Source organism: Lepisosteus oculatus, chromosome 1 (genome assembly GCF_040954835.1).
Source record: "Lepisosteus oculatus isolate fLepOcu1 chromosome 1, fLepOcu1.hap2, whole genome shotgun sequence".
Taxonomy (NCBI): Eukaryota; Metazoa; Chordata; class Actinopteri; order Semionotiformes; family Lepisosteidae; genus Lepisosteus; species Lepisosteus oculatus.
This window is the reverse complement of record NC_090696.1, coordinates 28,118,711-28,138,022: the sequence shown is the minus strand read 5'-3', so window position 1 is coordinate 28,138,022 and position 19,312 is coordinate 28,118,711. Positions and strand designations below refer to the sequence as shown.

Below are 19,312 nucleotides of genomic sequence, written 5' to 3'. Positions count from 1 at the left end.
AGGAATGCAATGTGACAGCTGAAATCTGCAGTCAGAACACCAGGCATTTCACCTGCGGTTCAGCACAATAAACTAGACAGTAGGCTGGTGGGACAAACCTGAAGAGAAAGTTCAGGAACGTACAAGTTACAATGCCACTTCACAACATAAAGGATAAGTGAGTTCACTTCAAAGTCTTCTAATACGTCATGAACTACATTTAATTAGGTTATTTTCTTTTGGGAAACCTTCTATAGAACTTGAACTTGAATATTAATAGACCATTCTTTGGTCAAAAAGGTAGATACTTAAAAATCCAGTGCAAAACCGAGAATCATCCCTCTCATCACAGAATCCTTTTAATTAAACATTTCATTTTTTCTCGACTTTTTCCCACCTTACTTCAAAACATGCAAGTTCAAGGCTGGAAACTCGCTGCAGTATCCACCAGGAATGTCACACAGACCTTCCCAAGAGGCTTTAAGTTCAATAAGATTTGCTGTAAAAGAATTAAGATGAGGAGAAGGCGCCATCCATCCCGAACTGTGAAAATTCAGAAAAGAGAAAACCTCATTTTTGTTTGAGAAAATGAAAGACGGCCATGTTGTGTCTGTGAAAGCCGAGTAACCTTAAGTTACTAAATGTATGGATGCATTTTAAAGAAAGAACAGTGCAGGGGTCAGGAGAAGTAACGGTAAGTAGGTTCACTGCATTGGAAATCTACACAATGACGATATCTGTCTGTCCATAAACACAGGTCAAGGTAAGGTGACTCAAGCTAGGATCTCTCTGTAGCGATGGTAATTGGCTAGCTGTTAGAACTGTAATGGATTAGCCCTCACTACTTTGTTAATTTATTTTGGATGAAGAAAGGCTGAGACCATTTCGGACTTGCTGTGCTTCACATTTAGATTGCATTTTTTACAACCCTTCCACTTCCCTTCTTCATTTTCAAATTAGAGCATGTGTTCATACTTGAGCCTGAAAGAACACTTGCACAGAAATTGAAATATGGAGGACATATCATTGTTTGCAACATTACCATAACTACACTTTATTTACAGTTGTTAATAAGAGACACGAAACCAGGCACCATCTTTCATTCACATTTTGACAGAGCCCGGAGTTTCCTGTGGTCAGTGAACCAAAATAGAGGAAGATCTGTGGAGAAGACACCACTTTGAGACGCAGTGGTGTCAGCACGAGAAAGCCAAGCAAGGACATCGAAGTGAGCTTCGAATTCATCAGATTCAGCCTTCTCAGAACTTCACTTTCTTAAAACTCTGAATGAGTTATTTATTTACATTGGGAAGAAACAGAGGTGATGCTGATCAAGTCAGACCTGAAGAGCAAAGCATAAACAAATTAGCTGCAGGTTTTTGCACACACCTCATTCTCTCCACACATACCACAGTTAATTATTTTAAATTGTGCGGTGGCATGCTCAGGGCTACCCCTAACCACAGTGTCATAGTAAGAACCCAGGCAAAACTTGGACACTGCCTCCTTTCACGACAGACTTCAACATTTTTTACAATATCGCTCTCCTATGGTAAAATGAACGTGTGAAAAAAAACAACTAGATTTTCATGTATTTTTTTCTTTAATAAAAAAGTTCAGATTTTGCTTTTGCCGGCCGTCAGAACAGCACTTCCAGATTTCTCTCTGCTGGAACAGACCTCCCCACTGACCTGTGCTGCACACTAGAGGTCCTTGTCCAGGGGTCAGCAGCCTTTCAGAAGGGGTGTGTCACGAGTTAATTCATCCACTTGACTATGGTGTTATAATAGTTCAATTTACATACTGATTAATTAATAAAACTAAATCAACATAATTAACCAATTAAGATGAAGACCTTATCGTCTACCCTTGTTTTTCTTCACTGGATCCTCCCTAAACTTCAAGGTCCTTAAGTCTGTTGTAATTCATGTGAATTTTGGAAGACATAGTCTACCTGATAAGATTCAATTCAAGCCATCTTGACAGAACAGACACAAAAGAGTGTGGAAAAAGTCTGGTTAAGAATTTCAGGAAGCCTTCTTCCATCCCAGCTCAATGAGTAACTGTGTGAGGAGCAATTTGGGATACAAGAAAGTCTGACCTGGTTTTCATTAAGGGATGTCTGTATCCTGGCAGATGCATTATCAGCAGCTCTCCAGATATTCAAAACACATTTCCAGAACAGACAATTGCTGCATTCCTGCTTCTTCAAACTTACCACCCAACTGAAGACACTACATGGGGCAGATACACAGAGTCGATACCCCATACTGAATCCCACTGATTATATCTAAAAGTGCCAGAGCAAGCAGCTTCTAAACACAAGCCCTCTTCCCACAGCTAAGGCAGGCCTGAGGGAAAAAAACAACCAAACTACCCAAATCTGGATCACACCATCAGAAAAAAAAATATCTGTCCTACATGGCAGAGCTGTTCATGAGCCATGATGAAAATCTACTAGATTACAGTGTTATCCACAACTTACATGTATATATATATACCACAACAGAAATCACTAAGCGTGCTTTGTTTCTATAAGACTGAACCTTAGCAATACAACAGCACCCTTTAGCACTAACTTATAGCCCATATGCCACAGTCCGTTTACACCAGAGGCTTGTGACTTCCCTTTATCAATTGTAATAAATACTGGCAAAATATTCCGCAGACTAGTAACGTGGCATTGTAATTGCCGTGTCCAAACAAAATTACCTCAAACTCAGAACACAAAACACATTGCCTCTTTCTCAACGTTATTGTTGGAACTTAGAGCATATTTCTGTACACGTTTACCAGGAGAATGCGTTTTATACCCAAAGACTATCTTTCTCTGTACAAATCACGTTATAAAAGACCAGACATAAACAACTGCCAGAAAAATTGTCGCTGATGGCGTTAATCATACTACATGTTCTGTGAATTTGTAGAAAAACGTTGAACATTCGTCTGATCACAAAGGAATTTAGTTTGTGAGTGAATTATTACCTGCCAACATTTCGTGCTGTGTGTAAAAACATAAAAATTAAGCCCAACACACAAAAATGAATTTAACTGAAACGTTTAACTAGGGACGTTTTAAAACATATATAATGCGTGCTTTTCATGTTAATACTAGCAGTGAAACTAGTAGTACTACCTTGTACGAAAATAAAGTCTTTAGTGGACAACTTCTTGCATCCGTTATTTTTTCATAGAGCTAAGACCCCAGTAGTAGAAAGATATCTTTCTTGAAAACAAACTACATTAAACTGCCTTGAAGAAAGATTAATTTTAATCATGAGTACTACTCGAAGTGGAGACTTGTCGTTCCTGAGATCTTAAAACGAACAACAGGTGATGTTGCTTGTTGCGTTAATAGTGCTGTCTGTGGCTCCAGGTTTAAGTTTTACTCCTATACCAAAAAAAACGCCAATTTAACACCTAGATAAGGAGATACCCAGTACTTACCAGGATGGGGCATTGTGATCGTTTCGTTGGCATTGCCGGAGCCCACGTTAAATATGACCACGGCAGACGCGTTTTGGTTTGCAGCGTGACGAATTTTTTCCTTGAAAGTGCAGTTACCTCTAGTTATTAGAGCTATCCAGGTGTTGGCGTTTGGGGGGACAGTGAATTTGGTGTTGGGGTCGCAAGCCTGCCTGTCGTGCAAAGACGAGGGCATCACCACCACCCCCTTGGCATCCTGTTTTAAAGAGTGCTCGCCGTAGCGACCGCACTCGGTTTTCTCCGTTTTGATCTCCGAAGTCGCGGGATCCAGGTAGGTGATGTTTACGAAAGCGGTGTACCATTCCTCCTTTTCCGCCACCGTAAAGTCCAGGCAAAGCAAATGCACAAAACAAAAGGAGAGCAGCCATGTTGAGAGAGCCAGACTGCGGCAGGCTTGGATGAGGGACATTGCCATATTAATTCGGAGGTCTCCAATGTTCCCCTCTGCCGAGCTCCTCTGCCTCCCGCCGCCACTCAGCCACGGATTTGTTTTTTGTTGTCGCTCTGTGATTTTTTCCCCGATAATTCCTGGCTAAAAGCTGCTTGCTTCTGCAGCGACGCCTCCCCGCAGAGTCTCTCGTACGCTTTTAGCGATCCCAAGTCTCCCCTACGAAGAAAATGTAAACCTACGCTGTTAAAGGAGATGTTGTTTCTGGGTTGGCGGGTGCAGGAGGCGCTTTTATGATGTCGTTGCTGCTGTCAATGTGCCTGGCCCGTTCTGCTCTGTGAATTGGAAAAGGCTATAGAAAGCGAGAAAGGCTAACAAAGGAGCGCCATCAAGTGGAGCGAAAGGAGGACCGTATCGAGTGGGGGGAGTCACCGTTGGGAGGAGGTTAAACTGATTGGCAGCCCCAGCGTGCAGCTGATAGATGAACTGTACGAGAATGAATGTTCACTGTGGTTTAAATTAAAGTTAGATGAAAACAAATTAAAAGACAATTTGTTGGCCATGCGTTACATTTTAATTTTATGAACTGTTCTCGTTAAGGACGACAGTCATACTTCAGGTCATGTAAGGGGTTCATTAAAAACGTATTTCTAAGGGAACAGTGCTAGGATAGGTACATCAAGTTATGTTTTGTGTTTACTGAAACGACATAAACATCACCATGGAGAATTTACGCTACAGGCTACGTTACAGCCACGTACACAGGACCGTAACTGGCATTGGTTATGCACCGCGGGACAAGTTACTGTTAATTAATTTAGAGATTGTGTGAAACTGGCATTACTGATAAATTATTTATTACTTGCGTGGATGCTACTTCACAGTGTTATATGCTGTGCTTTATGTATTTTAAACGTTTGCCCCCACTCTTGAGATCATGGGTGTCAGTTGAAGAGGATACAGGCGCTAATGTACATGGCCATTGCACACGCTAGACTTATCAAATGAAGCGGCGTTTCCGTTCTGGCGCAAGACAATTTATTTAACTTTCTAGAAACAGTATACACAAATTGACTTTATTTTAGCTGCCATACGTCACCACAAGATGGCGTCTTTTGTCTTTTTTCAAACAATCTCACTCCAGTGAAAAGAGCCTTCTCTGGCGCCACCTGCATGCGCGTAACTAAAATAGTTGTAGTTTTGCTAAGAAAATGTTAAAAAGATTAATGAAAACTAAACATTATAACTTTTTTCAACTCTGTATTTTATGGAAGTATGTTCTTGACTAAGTATCTGCAGTGACTCATAAGCTAATGATTGCACTTGTGTCTTCAGATTGCGTTTATACTTATCTTTTATATAAACCAGAAACACTGCAAGGGAAATGTGAGAATACGTTTTAGTTTTTTGTAAAAAGGCTCACTCGGTGAAGTACAGTGAAGTAACCCTCTACAGCCCGGTCGAGATGTGATTGTGCTCGCCGCCGTAGGAACTAATGTTAAGCGTGTCGAGTTAGCAGATCGGACTGATCAGCCTCCTGGTCACGACGCAATTTCCTTTTAGTGCCACTTCCCCAAGAAGAGCAGAAGCTGTAAGAGCAGGTTTAAGGTATTTTTATATGTGCTTCATGTATGATGTGTTTTCTTTTACCCCTTTTATCTTTCATGTAGTAGTGCTCAATATAAAGGAATATGTATATAATCTATTTGGTTGAAAAGTATTTGGTGGGTCTACACCGAGCTCCACGCCCGAAATCCTATAATTCACTGGAGTTTAATTTAGGCGTTTTTTAAGATAATGGTGGTTAATGCAAAGAAAATGTAAGTACAATTAAAAGGGAAAATCATTAATCTGCTACCATTGTAATTATTCTCGCCAGTGTCGTTTGGGGCTGTTCTCCGGTGTAGAATACTTTCACCATTATTATTATTTAACCAAAAATGAACAATCGAATCAGTTTTGTTGGTATTTAGTTTGAAAATTTGCCAAGAAGAAGTACAGGGAGGATTACACTTCTGAGACAGTTAGTTTAGGTTTTCTAAACAAACGTACTGTAGAGGATTACAAAGAAAGTTTAGTCGTTTTAACAGTAATACCATAATATCACATACAGTTGGATCAGTTGTTTGGTATGAAATTAAATATTTTTCATGTTCACTCTAACAATGCCGCAGACGTTCTGCTTTATGTAGTAGCCGAGTGGCAACAGAGTCTTCTCGTAATAAAATTTAATTAAAAAAAATTAACATACCAATTCTGCCCATTTCTGGACTTTGTGTCGCTTACTCTGAGGTTGTTTAAATAGATGTGGTTGTTGTTTGTGGCAAATCGTTTTGCAAAACTTCTAGTGAACTGATCATTGTACACATTTCTGTAACTCCATAGATGGTAAATGTTTTTTGTGTGTTTAAACTAAGTTCTGCCCACTTATGGAATTGCATTTTTCAAAACAGGGATAATTAAACGGTTTTGTGTTCTGATCTGGGCTGGAAAATGCCGAAGAAGAAGACAGGGGCTCGTAAGAAGGCTGAAAACCGTAGGGAACGAGAAAAGCAGAGTCGCGCCAACAGGGAACATGTTGATGTGGCCAAACAGCCCTGCAACTCTTCTATGGTGTGTCTCACTTTCATGCTGTTCTATATATTAAAGTCTTATTAAAACATTTATTCTGAACTAAGAATCTGACCTATGTTGTTTTATAGGTAGTATTTTCATGACTGAAGTGTTTGTTACACATACATTTATTTTGTCACTGAATATTAACTGCTCCATATAAATGTTATTTAAAGGGAGAGTGACAATGTAGTATATAGGTTACTGTAATGGGATATCTAATTTTGTTAAAACATTTTTCTTAGTACTTCAATTTTATTTTGCAGGAATGTGACAAGTGTCAAAGGTAAGTAATGGTTTACATGTTTTAGTGCAGTCAATTCCACATAATATTAAAAATTAACCTTCCCTCACAGTAAAAACCATTATGACATTTTCGTTAAATCAATGGTTTATGAGATAATATATCATACTGTTATAACAGCAAAATAATTGCTGATCTCAGTCAGGCCTAAATTGTTTTCTATGCATTTTTATTTAGTATGTGCAATGGCCCATACAGACAGTATAAAGATGGTAATTAATCTAAAAAATGTGAGGACACTGGGGGTTTCCTTGTTTGATTATCATTATAATGTATTTTCAGAATTGGTTAATGTGAGCTTAAACTATTGGAGCAGGCTTACACCACAGTATTTTTTCTTAGTTCGTATCCTCAAGGCTTGGTATCTAGTAAAATTAATATATACAGGCCAATTGTATTGAAAGATTGAAATGATTTAAATCTCCTTTTCTTTTTCATTGATATGATCAGACGACAGAAAAACAGAGCCTTTTGCTACTTTTGTAGTTCGGTGCAGAAGTTGCCAATGTGTGCCCAGTGTGGTAAGTTCTTTTCACAAATAAAATGGTATTACATGTCGGAGAACTATAAGATTTAAAAGTCAATTTGAAAGACATTTACAGAAAGAAAAGAATAGACTTGGGTGACTATGTGCCATTTTTAAATCTCCTGACCTACTGTAGAAGCTTGATAAAGATTTATCCCCTTTAAATATTTACACTTGCTTTTTCTGATGGGGGGCATCAAATTTTAAATAACTGGTAGTGTGAGAGTCCATTGTAGTTTTAAATTTCTTTTTTGGTATAAAGATAAAAAATACTTATCTTAAGGTTGCAGGTGGTACGTTGTAATTTATATTCGGTGTCTCAAAACTCACTGAATGAAACAACACAAACTTTAGCAATGGTTTCAGATGCTTTTTCCTCAGTAATGCACATTTGTCTAATTCTTTGTGGTCACTTGATGTTTGTCTTTAATAGGAAAGACTAAATGTATGATGAAGTCATCCGACTGTGTGATTAAACATCCAGGGATACACAGCACTGGTCTGGCAATGGTGGTAAGATTCTAGACTTAATATGAATAAATTACCAAACTTCTGCATTTTGTAATGTGGTAGTGATGACGATTGGATGTTAATCAGATGGTAGTTATTTTTTATTCAGCAGCGTGTAAGTCAAATAATTGCTTTTTAAAATTGTTCAAAGAAACATTGATAAAGATATTAGGGAAATCAGTACAGGAAATGTGCCACTCACTATACGATGAACACAGCATTGACCTCTGGCCCTGGTTCTTCTAGGATTATGTTCTTACAAAAGTTATTGTGGTTGAGAGGGAGTAAAGCAGTGTCTAGTTATAAGTCATATTTTCTTCCCTGTGTATGCTGTAGCTTTTATTGTTAATGTTAATGTTTAATCTGGCTAATTCCTATGAACGAAAGGGATAATTGTCTTGTGGGACCCACTCACTGAGATAAGAGGTCTGTGAACAACTCTAGTGAAATTGAAATTACTGGATATAGGGGCAGTAAAAGTGCCCGTGAAAGTTCATGATCTTTCCATTGCCAATGGATGTATTTTCTTACGTTGTGCCAGGTCAGTATGCATTTGGGTAGTCTTGGGTAATCAGGAATAATCACAGTATTTTAAGACGAGACGATCTCGTACAATAGAAAGTGATAAAAAGGTTTTAGGGTGATCTGTTACAGTATGCATTTAAATATACCTTCATTATATTATCGCTATATGATCTTAGTGCTTCAGCCAAGTAATCATTTGTGATGACTTAAATGAAAAAACAGTTGTAACTAGTATCCATTTAAAAAAACTGCTTTTGTTTTTTGTGTTGTGCATACTGTTTTAAGTATGATTTGGATTATAGGTAAAAGGTTAATATATATACTTATCACCACTAGGGGGCAATCTGTGACTTCTGTGAGGCGTGGGTTTGCCATGGGAAGAAGTGTCTGAGCACACACGCCTGCATCTGCCCGCTTTCTGATGCAGACTGCATTGAATGTGAAAGAGGAGTTTGGGAGCATGGTAATTGACAACATCCATTCATTTTTTAGACCGAATAAATCAAGCTACAGTTTCCTTCGCCAACTGTGGAATTTGCTCATTTATGGATTGAGTACCTGTCCCTCCCAACTGCAGGAATCTCTTGCTCCCACTCTAATCCGCCTCCGGAAGCTTTTGAAAATTCACTATGTGTTGTTGTGAATTTCCTCTCTCCCTTGTTCAGCAGCACCTTTCCACCCAGCTGCAGTAGGCCTTCACTGCAGCTGGGTGCATCATGTGCATCAATGCATCATTTCAGTGCTCTCTTCTGTTAATTTTTTTGCTATTTCTGGAAAAAAATGGATTCAAGGTAAAATGTTTTTTAACATATTAATATTACATTCAGAATATTAATTCATAACAAATATGAATTTGTAGTTCACGTTATTGCATTTGTAAATTTACAAAGAAAACTATGAGTTATATTAGCTGTGGATGAGATTAACATGGGAACTTAACCCCCGATTTCTCTTGTACTCCAGCATTTATCAAGTGCAAGCATTTCCAGGAGCACAGTTCCCACGTTCAGTGAGGGAAACCTGTGTTACTGGTGTGCGTATATATTTAAACACCAAAATGTTTTAATTCCACCTCAAAAGGAATGTGTGCCGTTACAAATATATAACTGAGAATCAAAAGGTATTCGTTTGTCGCTTTTCTTTAGACAAGTATTTGTTTCCTTTGTCTGTATTTGATGGTAACATACATTCTTAAACTCTTAGCCTTGCCAAATGAGGGACATGACTAAAATCTTTTTATTGCTTTTGGGTATCTTATTGTTTTGCCTATAAAAGTTAATTATCTATCCAAAGTAAGAATATTGCTTTAATTGGTGATGTTTAATAGTGTCATGAAAAACTGTTTAGCTAACATTGTGCAGAACAAATATTTACATAGCAAGAATCTCATTTTAAAAGTAATAAGTGACAACCGTATACATATATACAAATTGTAACAGTAGTAATACACAGCATACAGTATGGTACAGAAAGGAGCACGTGATCTGATTTGTGTAGTACAAACAGATGAGGTTTGGTATAAGGAAGCAGTGGGACAGTGCACTTCTGCCAGTGGAGTTTATGTCAATGAGTTTGTCTCTGACTGGAAGGGAGACAAAGGAAAGCACAACTGGAGTTGATGCAGAATGGTGAAAAGGATCAGAGGGTATATAGGAAGAGAGAAGAAAGTATACAGGCTGGTGAAAATCAAGACCTAGAATTATTGGTGGGCCAGCTAAAGAACTGGCTTCCCAGGGAAAAGAAAGGTGAATTTCAAGAGCAAATTCCAAGATTCCAAAAGAGGATAGATGACAGAAGCAGAGATACAAGTGAGTGTCTTGATAGATCTGAAGCAGAAAGACAGCACAATGAGGAAAGAATGGGCTTTTTAAACAGTTGTTTGGAAGGAAATGGAGCATTACCAGGAAGATGTGTTGGGAGCAGGAAAAAAGGGAATCAGATTAAAAAGATTTGTGATGAAGGAGGATAGAAGGCATGTGGAAAGGTCGTATAGTAGGAGGAGGATAAAGATGAAGAGAACAAAGCAAAGGCGAGTCTGGGGTGTTGTCAGTACAGCCAGGTGAAGCTGCCCGAGAGCCAGTTCGAGATTCAGGAAGTACTGGCACACGAGCAAAAGGAGAGGAATCCAGTCATGCGCAGGAATACAAAAGCACCAGAGGAGATTGGAGAGCCATTGGACCAATTGTAGAGTAAAGAAGGGGTCTTGACACTTTCTGGTGGAAACTCATGGATAGAAATGAAAGAGAGTGGTAGACTAGAATTTCCATCCTGATAGAGAAGAGAGAAGAACAGCATATCACCGCTGTCTTTAAAATTGATACTGTAGGATTCAGAGTGAAATTGATCTTAATGCGCATATTGTGTACACTTACTATATTGAATTGCATGAAATGTATAAATATGTAGTACGACTTTGAAAGCCCTTGTTGCTTATTTTCCTGTGTAAGAGTGCCATTATTATTCACCATTTCTATTCCCCACAGGAGGAAGGATATTCCGATGCTCCTTCTGTCAGAATTTCCTGTGCGAAGACGATCAGTTTGAACACCAGGCCAGCTGTCAAGTGCTGGAGGCAGAAACATTTAAGTGTGGGTGATTTAATTTAATGTTTAATATTCAGATTAACCTTAGGAATCTCCTATTGGCACCATTAGTTAGGCTGCAGTTTAATTGCCAGGGCATAAAATCTTTAATAGGTAATGTATAACTAACTTTCTTTCTCTTGGAAAGGAAAGCCTTCATTCTCATGCCAAAATGTGGGTGTAGCAACCGCAGTGATTTGCATTCCTTACAGGTCCTACATTAAATGTGATGAAAGATTAAGCGGTGTTATCCGGAGGAGTTGTACTGTGTTCCTTAGCCGCAAACATAAATGTTTGTGACAGTCTGGGCACATTAAACTGCACAGTAGGTGTGCCAGACTCTTGGGACACTAATTACTAGTTATAGTCTCTGGTTAAATCAAGTACACAGTTTAATGAAGAAACCAAGGATGAGCAGGTGACTTCAAGACATAAGGAGGAAAAACCAACCACTTGATTCATATACAAAAGCAACTGTTCCTGTATTCCTGGAACATTGCAGTTCTACAATTATGTGTATTTCAGTGGAAAGTTGTGACAGGCAGTGTCTGGCAGAATTCTTTATACCCCTGCTGAAGTAGGAGCACAAATGTCTTGGAGTGAGTCTTTCTTTAAATCTTAATGTTATATCCTACTCATCATAACATTGCAAAGTGCAAAGTCCTATTTGGCATAAACAAAATGTCATAAAAAACAAGTGTTTCATTTATTCTCACCACTGTACCAGGAATGTTTGGCTAGGGCTCAGTATATTAATCTTGCATTTGCTTCTGTTCCAGGCATTTCCTGCAATCGTTTAGGGCAACACTCTTGCCTTCGTTGCAAGGTATGAATAATACATTTCTTTTGACAAATGTATTTTCTGCCAAAACACTTTTTAACATGGTGTACTGTATTACAGCTCTCTTGGCCTTGCACATGCTTTTCAGACCTTGCAATATTTTCCTCTACAGGCTTGCTACTGTGATGATCATGCTCGCAGTAAAGTTTTTAAGCAAGAGAAAGGCAAAGCTCCACCCTGCCCAAAGTGTGGCCATGAAACACAGGAAACCAAAGATCTCAGCATGTCCAGTAAGTGTACTTTCATCTGCTTCCTTGTGAAGCATGTTTATTTTTCTTACAAAAGAAAGAAGGCGCTACTTATGTGATCTAAAATGGGAATTAAAAGTCACATGCGTAACTGTCCAGTATAGTGATTGTCCTCTGTAATATTTGTAAAAAATTATTTAAAAATGTTTTTATGTTTGGGGAAAAAAAGGTTTTAGGGTGATCTGTTACAGTATGCGTTTTCATATACCTTCGTTATATTATCGCTATATGATCTTAGTGCTTCAGCAAAGTAATCATTTGTGACTACGTAAATGAAAAAACAATGTTATAATTAGTACCCATTTTTAAAAAGTGGATTTTGCTTCTGGAACACATAAAGCTTTTAGGTTGGTAACACTGTTTAGGTATCCATTAATAACTAATAACAATTAACATGCTGCTAAGGAGGATGCCTTTAACCCTAGGGTTATAGACAGGGGTATGGTTCAGGACTAGAGTTCTGCTCCTACCATACGTTTAATGTACAGAAGAGATTATCACATTTTGAGGATTTAGGGGCAGTGACAGAGTAGTGATTAAGGGCTAAGTCAGTGTCCTGACTGGGGACTCAGGCATTTTGGGGGAGATACTGACCTGTAGTCACTCAGTAGCAGCCCTACTACATTTTTTAGCATTACCAATTCAGAAAATGTACCCTGGTTTGGTTATATAAATTTAATAAATTGTTCATTTTTATTAACGGATACCAGAAAACCACAATATTAGGTATTTTTGTTGTGTTGTGGTTGCATTATTGTGTACCCATTCATTAAGACCTTCCGCAAACCTTTTTTTATGCTGCTATAGATTAGGTTCTTCTTAACGTGGTATGCTCTTGATTTGGAATGGTACCTATGGCAGGAAATGTGACAGACAGCATGTTATTAATAAATTAATTATGAATTTGGTCTTATACAAACGGCAGTGTCTCTTCCTGTGCTTAATCTTGATTAAACATAGTACTGCATAGATCAGAGTGAAAAGAATAGCTGCAATTTGCTACCATAATGTGTTAGTTTTGCACAGGATGTGCGAGAGAATCAAATTCTAATAGTTAAGGGGCTGACTGACTCAGACAAAACAAATATTGCATTGTAACAAAGTAATTCTTGTTTCAACAAGAAATAAAGATCTTGGTGTGTTTCGCAAAACATAACTTTTCGCAAAACAATATTGTTTTGACTTTTAACACGGGAAAATATCATGCAAAACATGTCACTTTGTAATGATCAACCTGTTTGCTGTAATTGGCATAATCCCAGTTTGGTTCTCACAATATTGCTGAAGTGAGCCCTACCACAAATAACAAACTGCTCATAGAAAGCACCGCCACCTTGCTTTTCCTGTTTTACCAGATTTTTAGTAATTTGGTGTGAGCAAAAAAAGTTCTTTTGTTCCTGTTGAGGGTATGGATGACAATTCCTGCATTATGTGGAAGAGCATCAGGTGGCTCTTGCTCTATAAAGAGTGCTTGTTAAAACACAGTATTTTATATATGGAATTAACATTAGAACCTGTCAGCAGAAACTATCACATCATTCCAGTTGCATCTGGCAACTGCAAGCTGCCTGTCCTTGGTAAGGGTTGTGGCAGCCCGGAGCCTGTTCCTGAAGTACAGGGCACAAGGCAAGATTAAATCTTTGATGGGATCTGTTGCGGACAGATTAGAGAAGCTAAAAAAACTAAGATGGCATGTCATTAGAATGTGGGAGGGAAACGGAGCACCTGGAGAAAACATACTCAAACATGGGGAAAAACAAACTCCCCAAACTCCAGGAATGTTTTGAAATCGGGACCCAAGAAATGTGAGGCGTCATCTCTTATCCATCATCCCACCAGATTATATTGGCTTCATCTTTAAACATTGTACCCTGTAACCAGAGTGAAACAATAGAAGCAGAGTTAGGACCAGAGGACACATGGACACTCCTTTTGCGAAAGGCTCCATCAGTCAGAGAGTTGAGTGTAATTGACTGCCAAGCCTTCATGCGTGTCCTATATGAAAAGGAATGGCAAACAAATGAGGCAGGTGTTGTGTGCAGCTCGTGATCCAGTATCCCATGGCTATGCCCCTGTTCCTCACAGCACGTATGTCATTTTGCTTGTGGCAGTGAAAAATGTAATTTTATTCAGCCTCTTTTTTTCTGGCAGCCTTCTGGCCATTAGTGCCTCGCCGGGGTCTCTCTAAACTGCACCTCTGCCTCTTTCTTTCCAATCCAGCACGCTCTTTGAAGTTCGGCCGTCAGAGTGGAGCGGAAGACGGAGCCTCCGGGTATGACGCCTACTGGAAAAACCTGGCCTCCGGAGGAGGGGGCCTTGGAGGAGACAACGATTATGAAGAGGAGGATGGAGATGACTACGATGATGATGAGGAGGACGAAGAGGAGGATGAGGAGGACAAGGAGTCTGATACTGAGGTATCTGAACCCTTCTCTGACCTCAACCTTGGAAGGACCTATGCCAGTGGGTATGCCCACTATGAGGAATCCCAGGACTGAAGAAAAAAGTAGTTTTCATTGAGTGCTTTGATGAGTACCATGTTAAATTTGTTTGAGTAGTAGTGTGCAGTCTTTGGATTATGCAGTACGTTTTTCCACAAAATCTTTACATCTTTGCTAAAAAACTGTACAAATAGTACTGTTGTTTCTTTTAAAAACTTAATAAACTATAAGTTGTAGTAATTATTTTATTTTTTGTTGTTGTTTCCGTACAGGTAAATTACATAAAGTAATATAAAATGTTAACAGCCTGAGTATGGTTAGCGTAATCCTAGATGTTCCCTAGTATGGTGACTGGGACATTGTTGATACGAGATGTCCTGTTTCTAATGAGACATTGAACCAAGGCCTTGACTTAATGGTTTATTAAAACGATCCCATTGGGAGGGGTTCTCCACTCAATTTGCTTTTTAATGGGTTCGTTGGCATATAGCGGTGGCTGTGCGTCACCCAGGTGGTTTCTGTGCTGTAGTTTTTTTAAGGGGACTGCTCATGAAACCACACAGTGGGGAAAGCTTTTACCGAACATACCAGCATAAGCAAAATAAGGTCGGTAAGAGATTCTTAACGTTGATATCGATGAATTTTCGATGTATCGCCCAGCCCTATCTCAGAGTGTTCACCACAAGATGCAAACCACTGGTAAGAAAGGCCAGGTTACAGTTTGCTAAAAAGTACATTAAAAAGCCTCTAGAGTTCTGGAACAAAGGCTTATGGACAGATAAGACAAAGGCTCTGTACCAGAGTGATGGAAAGAGAAAAGTATGATGAAAAAATTGAACTGCTCATGATCCAAAACATACCACCTCACCTGTGAAACATGGTGAAGGTAGTGTCATGGCTTGGGCATGTATGTCTGCCAGTGGAACTGGCTCACTTGTCTTTACTGATGATGTGACTGCAGACACCAGCGGCAGGATGAATTCTGAAGTGTACAGAAGTATCTTATCTGCTCAGATCTAACCAGATGCCGTCCAATTCATTGGATGGCACTTCACCTTGCAGAAGGAGAATGACCCCAAACATACTGCTAAAGCAACTATGGAGTTTTTCAGGGCCAAAAAGTGGAATGTTTTTGACTGGCCAAGTCAATCACCCGACCCGAATCCCATTGAGCATGCATTTCACTTACTGAAGACTGAAAGCAAAAAGCCCCTGAAACAAGCAGGAACTGAAGATGGCTGAATTACAGGCCTGGCAGAGCATCACCAGGAAAGGTACTTGGTGATGTCTATGGGTCACAGACTTCAGGCAGTCATGAATTGCAAAGGATTTACAAACATGCCAAATTTTATTTAAGATTATGTTAATGTATCCAATTACTTTTTGTCCCATGAAATGGGGGGACTATGTATAAAAAGGGCTGTGATTCCTATATGGTTCACCCAATATCGTCGTAAATACCCTCGAATTAAAGCTGACATTCTGCACTTTAACCTTATAGGCATTGTTTTATTTCAAATCCAATGTGCTTCAGTACATTGTGTCACTGTCCAAATACATATGGACTGCACTTCCAGAACATCTTCATGTGTTTGTGAAAGTCTCATGAGGTTTTGAACAGGTCCTTCTGAATTTTCCTGAGTCTTAATAGTTCACTTAAAAACATTGGCTGTAATTATTTAAGACATGGTAAGATCTAATCCTTACAACATTGCAATGGTATACTGAGTGGCCACTTTATTAGATACACCTTCCCTTGTAATTGACTGCTCAATCAGAAGGCACTGCTCCATATTCTGCGGTTTAGAATGCGGAAAAACTTTCGGTGATGTGAAGCCGCCTTATTACATTTTAAACAAGCAGGTTTGTGAATACATCTCTTTTAATCCAATAGAAATATCGCTCTTAACTTTGAGATCTTGCTGACATATACTACTTGCTTGTTAACTGCATGCAGATCACATTGGAACACTTCTGCGGTACAATGTCTGCTGCACAGCCTGTATTAATTAGATCGTACATTACATTATATTAGACTTACAGTGACCAGTGAACAGAAGGGCCCATTTCACATTGCAATTTGCGCGAACTCTCACTCTCGCCTGTGGTGAGACCGGTCGTTTGCGACAAAATGGAGATCACACAGTCCATGTTTTTTTGCTTAAATCTAAATTTGTACAATTTTCCCATACCATTCATTTATTTTGTTACCGAGATTTAATAACCTGCCTGAGAAATTGGGACTTCAGTTCCCATTTAATTGGTTCCAGAGGTCAGAACAAAAAAGTAAACCTATGAGCATCCCATTAACATAACACTATAACATGGCACATTCCAACAACCTAATACTAGATTACCTATAACCAATTTGATTTTGGTATTCAGAATAGTAGTCACAATGAGTAGTCACACCATACCTAAATAAATGTGAAGTCAAGGTGAGTCTCTTCCCACTCTTGGTTAAGTCAGTTGCCTTTGAGAATTGAGACAGATCACCACACTCAAGAAGTAGCTACATGCCTGAAGCCCTGTACAACAGTTAAACATCGGTAATTTGGACTTACATTGGTTATCAGTTGCTATACTGAATTAGAACAAGTGACACGTGAAGTTGGAATTGACTGATATAGTCAAATTTTTGTTCCAGTAGAATACAGGTTTATTGTCAGTTTTAATGCCTTTGAATAGGCAGAAGGAGCACACTTTGTAGGTTTCATCACATCCACGATGACAGGATGGAAGGTATATTTAAAGCATGATAGCCTTTTTCATTATGTACAGTATTGTTCGTGGGCAGATCTGTAGGTCTTGCAAATTGTTTTCATCAGGGTTGTCCCATGGAGCTTAATTATCCAATGTGTTAATTTGCACACTGTAATCCTCTTTCTCAGGCAGCATGGTGGCACAGTGGTTACATTCTTGGCTTGCAGCACTGGGGCCCTGGGTTTAATTCCTGGGGTGTTATCTGCATGGAGTTTGAATGGTCTGTGTGTGTTCATATGTGGCTTCCTCCCAGGTGCCCTGGGCTCCTACTGGTAGGTTAATTAGTTTCTGGGAACATTGGCCCTGGTATGATTGTGTGTGTGTTTGTTTTTGTGTCTGTGTGTGCAGTGCAATTAGTTACCGACGACCACCCGCAGTACTTGTGTCCTGTGCCATCCTGAGAAAACGCCTAGAACAACCTTCTATGGTATTTTTTGAAAATGAATCCTACGTGAATTCATTCTCCACACACGCCCATGACAACAGACCACCATCGGTGAAGCACCAGCACTGGGAGAGACCTGCAGGATGTCACCTTGGACAGGCAAGTGTAATTCCTATAGCGAAGGTAGTGTCTCGGAGCTGTCCTAGCCAGTCTCTGAACTTGGCTCCCCACAATTGATGTTAACCCATGCACCCTGGCAGACAGTGTATAATAGTAGCTACTGCCTTGTTATGGGGAAGGTAGAGTTACGTTTTTTTTTACTTAGTTCCAACGCAAACAAACAGTTCCAAAACAATCATTGAAGAATCAAAGAATTGCATTGACAGCTCTAATGACAGTTGTCATTACATGATCTGACCCCATTACCTTGGTACAAATCACCTGCTGGTGGACAATACAATGATAGTTTATGTATCAAGGGAAGTCTAGGTCTATTTAGCAATTTGCCATTAATCCTGTTTGCTGACCGGCCATGACGTGTGCACCTTCAGTTTTTACTGACATCAACTTCTCGATGTGCTCATTTTTTTGATTATCTAGTTCTTGGTAGATGTTATTAGGTATCAACACCTTTGTCAAAATATCAAACAGCACATAGGTCTGTGATAGTATATATGTATGTTTTATAAATAATTTATGTTATGTGCATTACATGTACGATTGCTGCTGTTACGGGATCTGGCCAAAAGTTAGCTGTTTCAGGATGGTTGGTTTGTGGGAGCTGTGTTATTGATTAAAACATAGGTCTCAAACTCAGCTCCTGGAAGATGAAGAAGTCTCAGTTAAAATTTGAAGATTGCACCTCAATCTAATATAAATAAATATATAAATTATAAGTATTATCTAATTATTGGACAGGTTGGACTTGCCTGCTGTGCTTTTAAGGTCTTTTGTAGCTTTTAACCTAATAGGCAAGCTTAATTTGTGGTGCTGTATCTATAAATCATGTGAAGCTTTGACAAGTAAACTGTTGAAACCATCGAAATAATTATGTTAATTAAGTCATTAAAAGCTGTGATGGTTTGACATTGGGACTTTTCAAGAACTGACTTTGCATGCAACCCACTTAATGAAAAAACAAATTATGGAACTTTAATTGTATCGTTATCTACCTTTAGTGTTGTGTGTGCTGACAGTCAAGTTGTTCCGTAGTTTATTATTTTCTTCCATTAAAATTGAACTGTATTTTTCCACCCGATCTGCCTACAAGTTTTTCTACAAATAGTCCATCTTTTTTCACATTATTAGTGATTATCAAACTAAAATTAGGGTGCATTTAATCAATCATCAAAAAAATAGAAGTTGTTTTAACCAATAATGAGTACAGAAATGTGAGAAAAATTAAGTCCAAAATGTTATGTACCACACCTGATTTTTATTCATTATATATCAGGACTGTTTCAATATTTTTATTGCGCCTGGTAACAATGACAATCTTGTTTAGACATCAGTAGAGTGTGCTTAAAAAAACTTGGTTACTTGAACTTTTGGTTATTTGGAATACATTCTTAAAATATTCCAAGCAGTGCCATTGCTTTTATTTCTTAAAATAGCTTCCTGCATTATTTTGGAGGCCCATGTTTTTTCTTGAATGTTTTCAAAGTCACTAAATTTTTATTAGATCTTCTTTTTTTGGAACTAATCCTTACTCCAATTAAATC

The 19,312-nt window shown here is 38.8% G+C and overlaps 2 protein-coding genes across 5 annotated transcripts in view; one reads left to right on the top strand and one right to left on the bottom strand.

Annotated features, from left to right (window-relative positions):
• Positions 1 to 4,333, bottom strand: part of rnf150a (ring finger protein 150a) — a 76,326-nt gene extending 71,993 nt beyond the window's left edge. For both annotated transcript variants that reach the window (XM_006629506.3, XM_015344617.2), the window contains exon 1: positions 3,427 to 4,333. In XM_006629506.3, coding sequence (XP_006629569.2) covers positions 3,427 to 3,880 — 454 coding nt within the window. In that variant the 5' untranslated portion in view covers positions 3,881 to 4,333. The remainder of the gene's footprint in view (positions 1 to 3,426) is intronic.
• Positions 3,660 to 14,683, top strand: znf330 (zinc finger protein 330). 3 transcript variants are annotated; one of them, XM_015344618.2, is made up of 10 exons: positions 3,660 to 3,736; positions 6,307 to 6,466; positions 6,733 to 6,752; positions 7,221 to 7,291; positions 7,730 to 7,809; positions 8,668 to 8,794; positions 10,815 to 10,919; positions 11,693 to 11,739; positions 11,867 to 11,984; positions 14,223 to 14,683. In XM_015344618.2, exons 2-10 carry the CDS (start codon positions 6,347 to 6,349, stop codon positions 14,498 to 14,500), a joined length of 966 nt encoding a protein of 321 aa, XP_015200104.1. In that variant the 5' UTR covers positions 3,660 to 3,736; positions 6,307 to 6,346; the 3' UTR covers positions 14,501 to 14,683. The 3 variants fall into 3 exon arrangements, with proteins under 3 accessions (XP_015200104.1, XP_015200105.1, XP_006629568.1); XM_015344619.2 differs by lacking the exon at positions 3,660 to 3,736 and adding an exon at positions 5,117 to 5,444; XM_006629505.3 differs by lacking the exon at positions 3,660 to 3,736 and adding an exon at positions 5,120 to 5,461.
• Positions 14,684 to 19,312: the final 4,629 nt, after the last annotated feature.

Bases quoted from the DNA above. Each gene is read 5' to 3' on its own strand.
- znf330 (XM_015344618.2), top strand. From the start codon at position 6,347: ATGCCGAAGAAGAAGACAGGGGCTCGTAAGAAGGCTGAAAACCGTAGG. The intron at 6,753-7,220 runs GTAAGTAATGGT...TGATATGATCAG, and splicing joins GAATGTGACAAGTGTCAAAG to ACGACAGAAAAACAGAGCCT. The intron at 11,985-14,222 runs GTAAGTGTACTT...TTTCCAATCCAG, and splicing joins CAAAGATCTCAGCATGTCCA to CACGCTCTTTGAAGTTCGGC.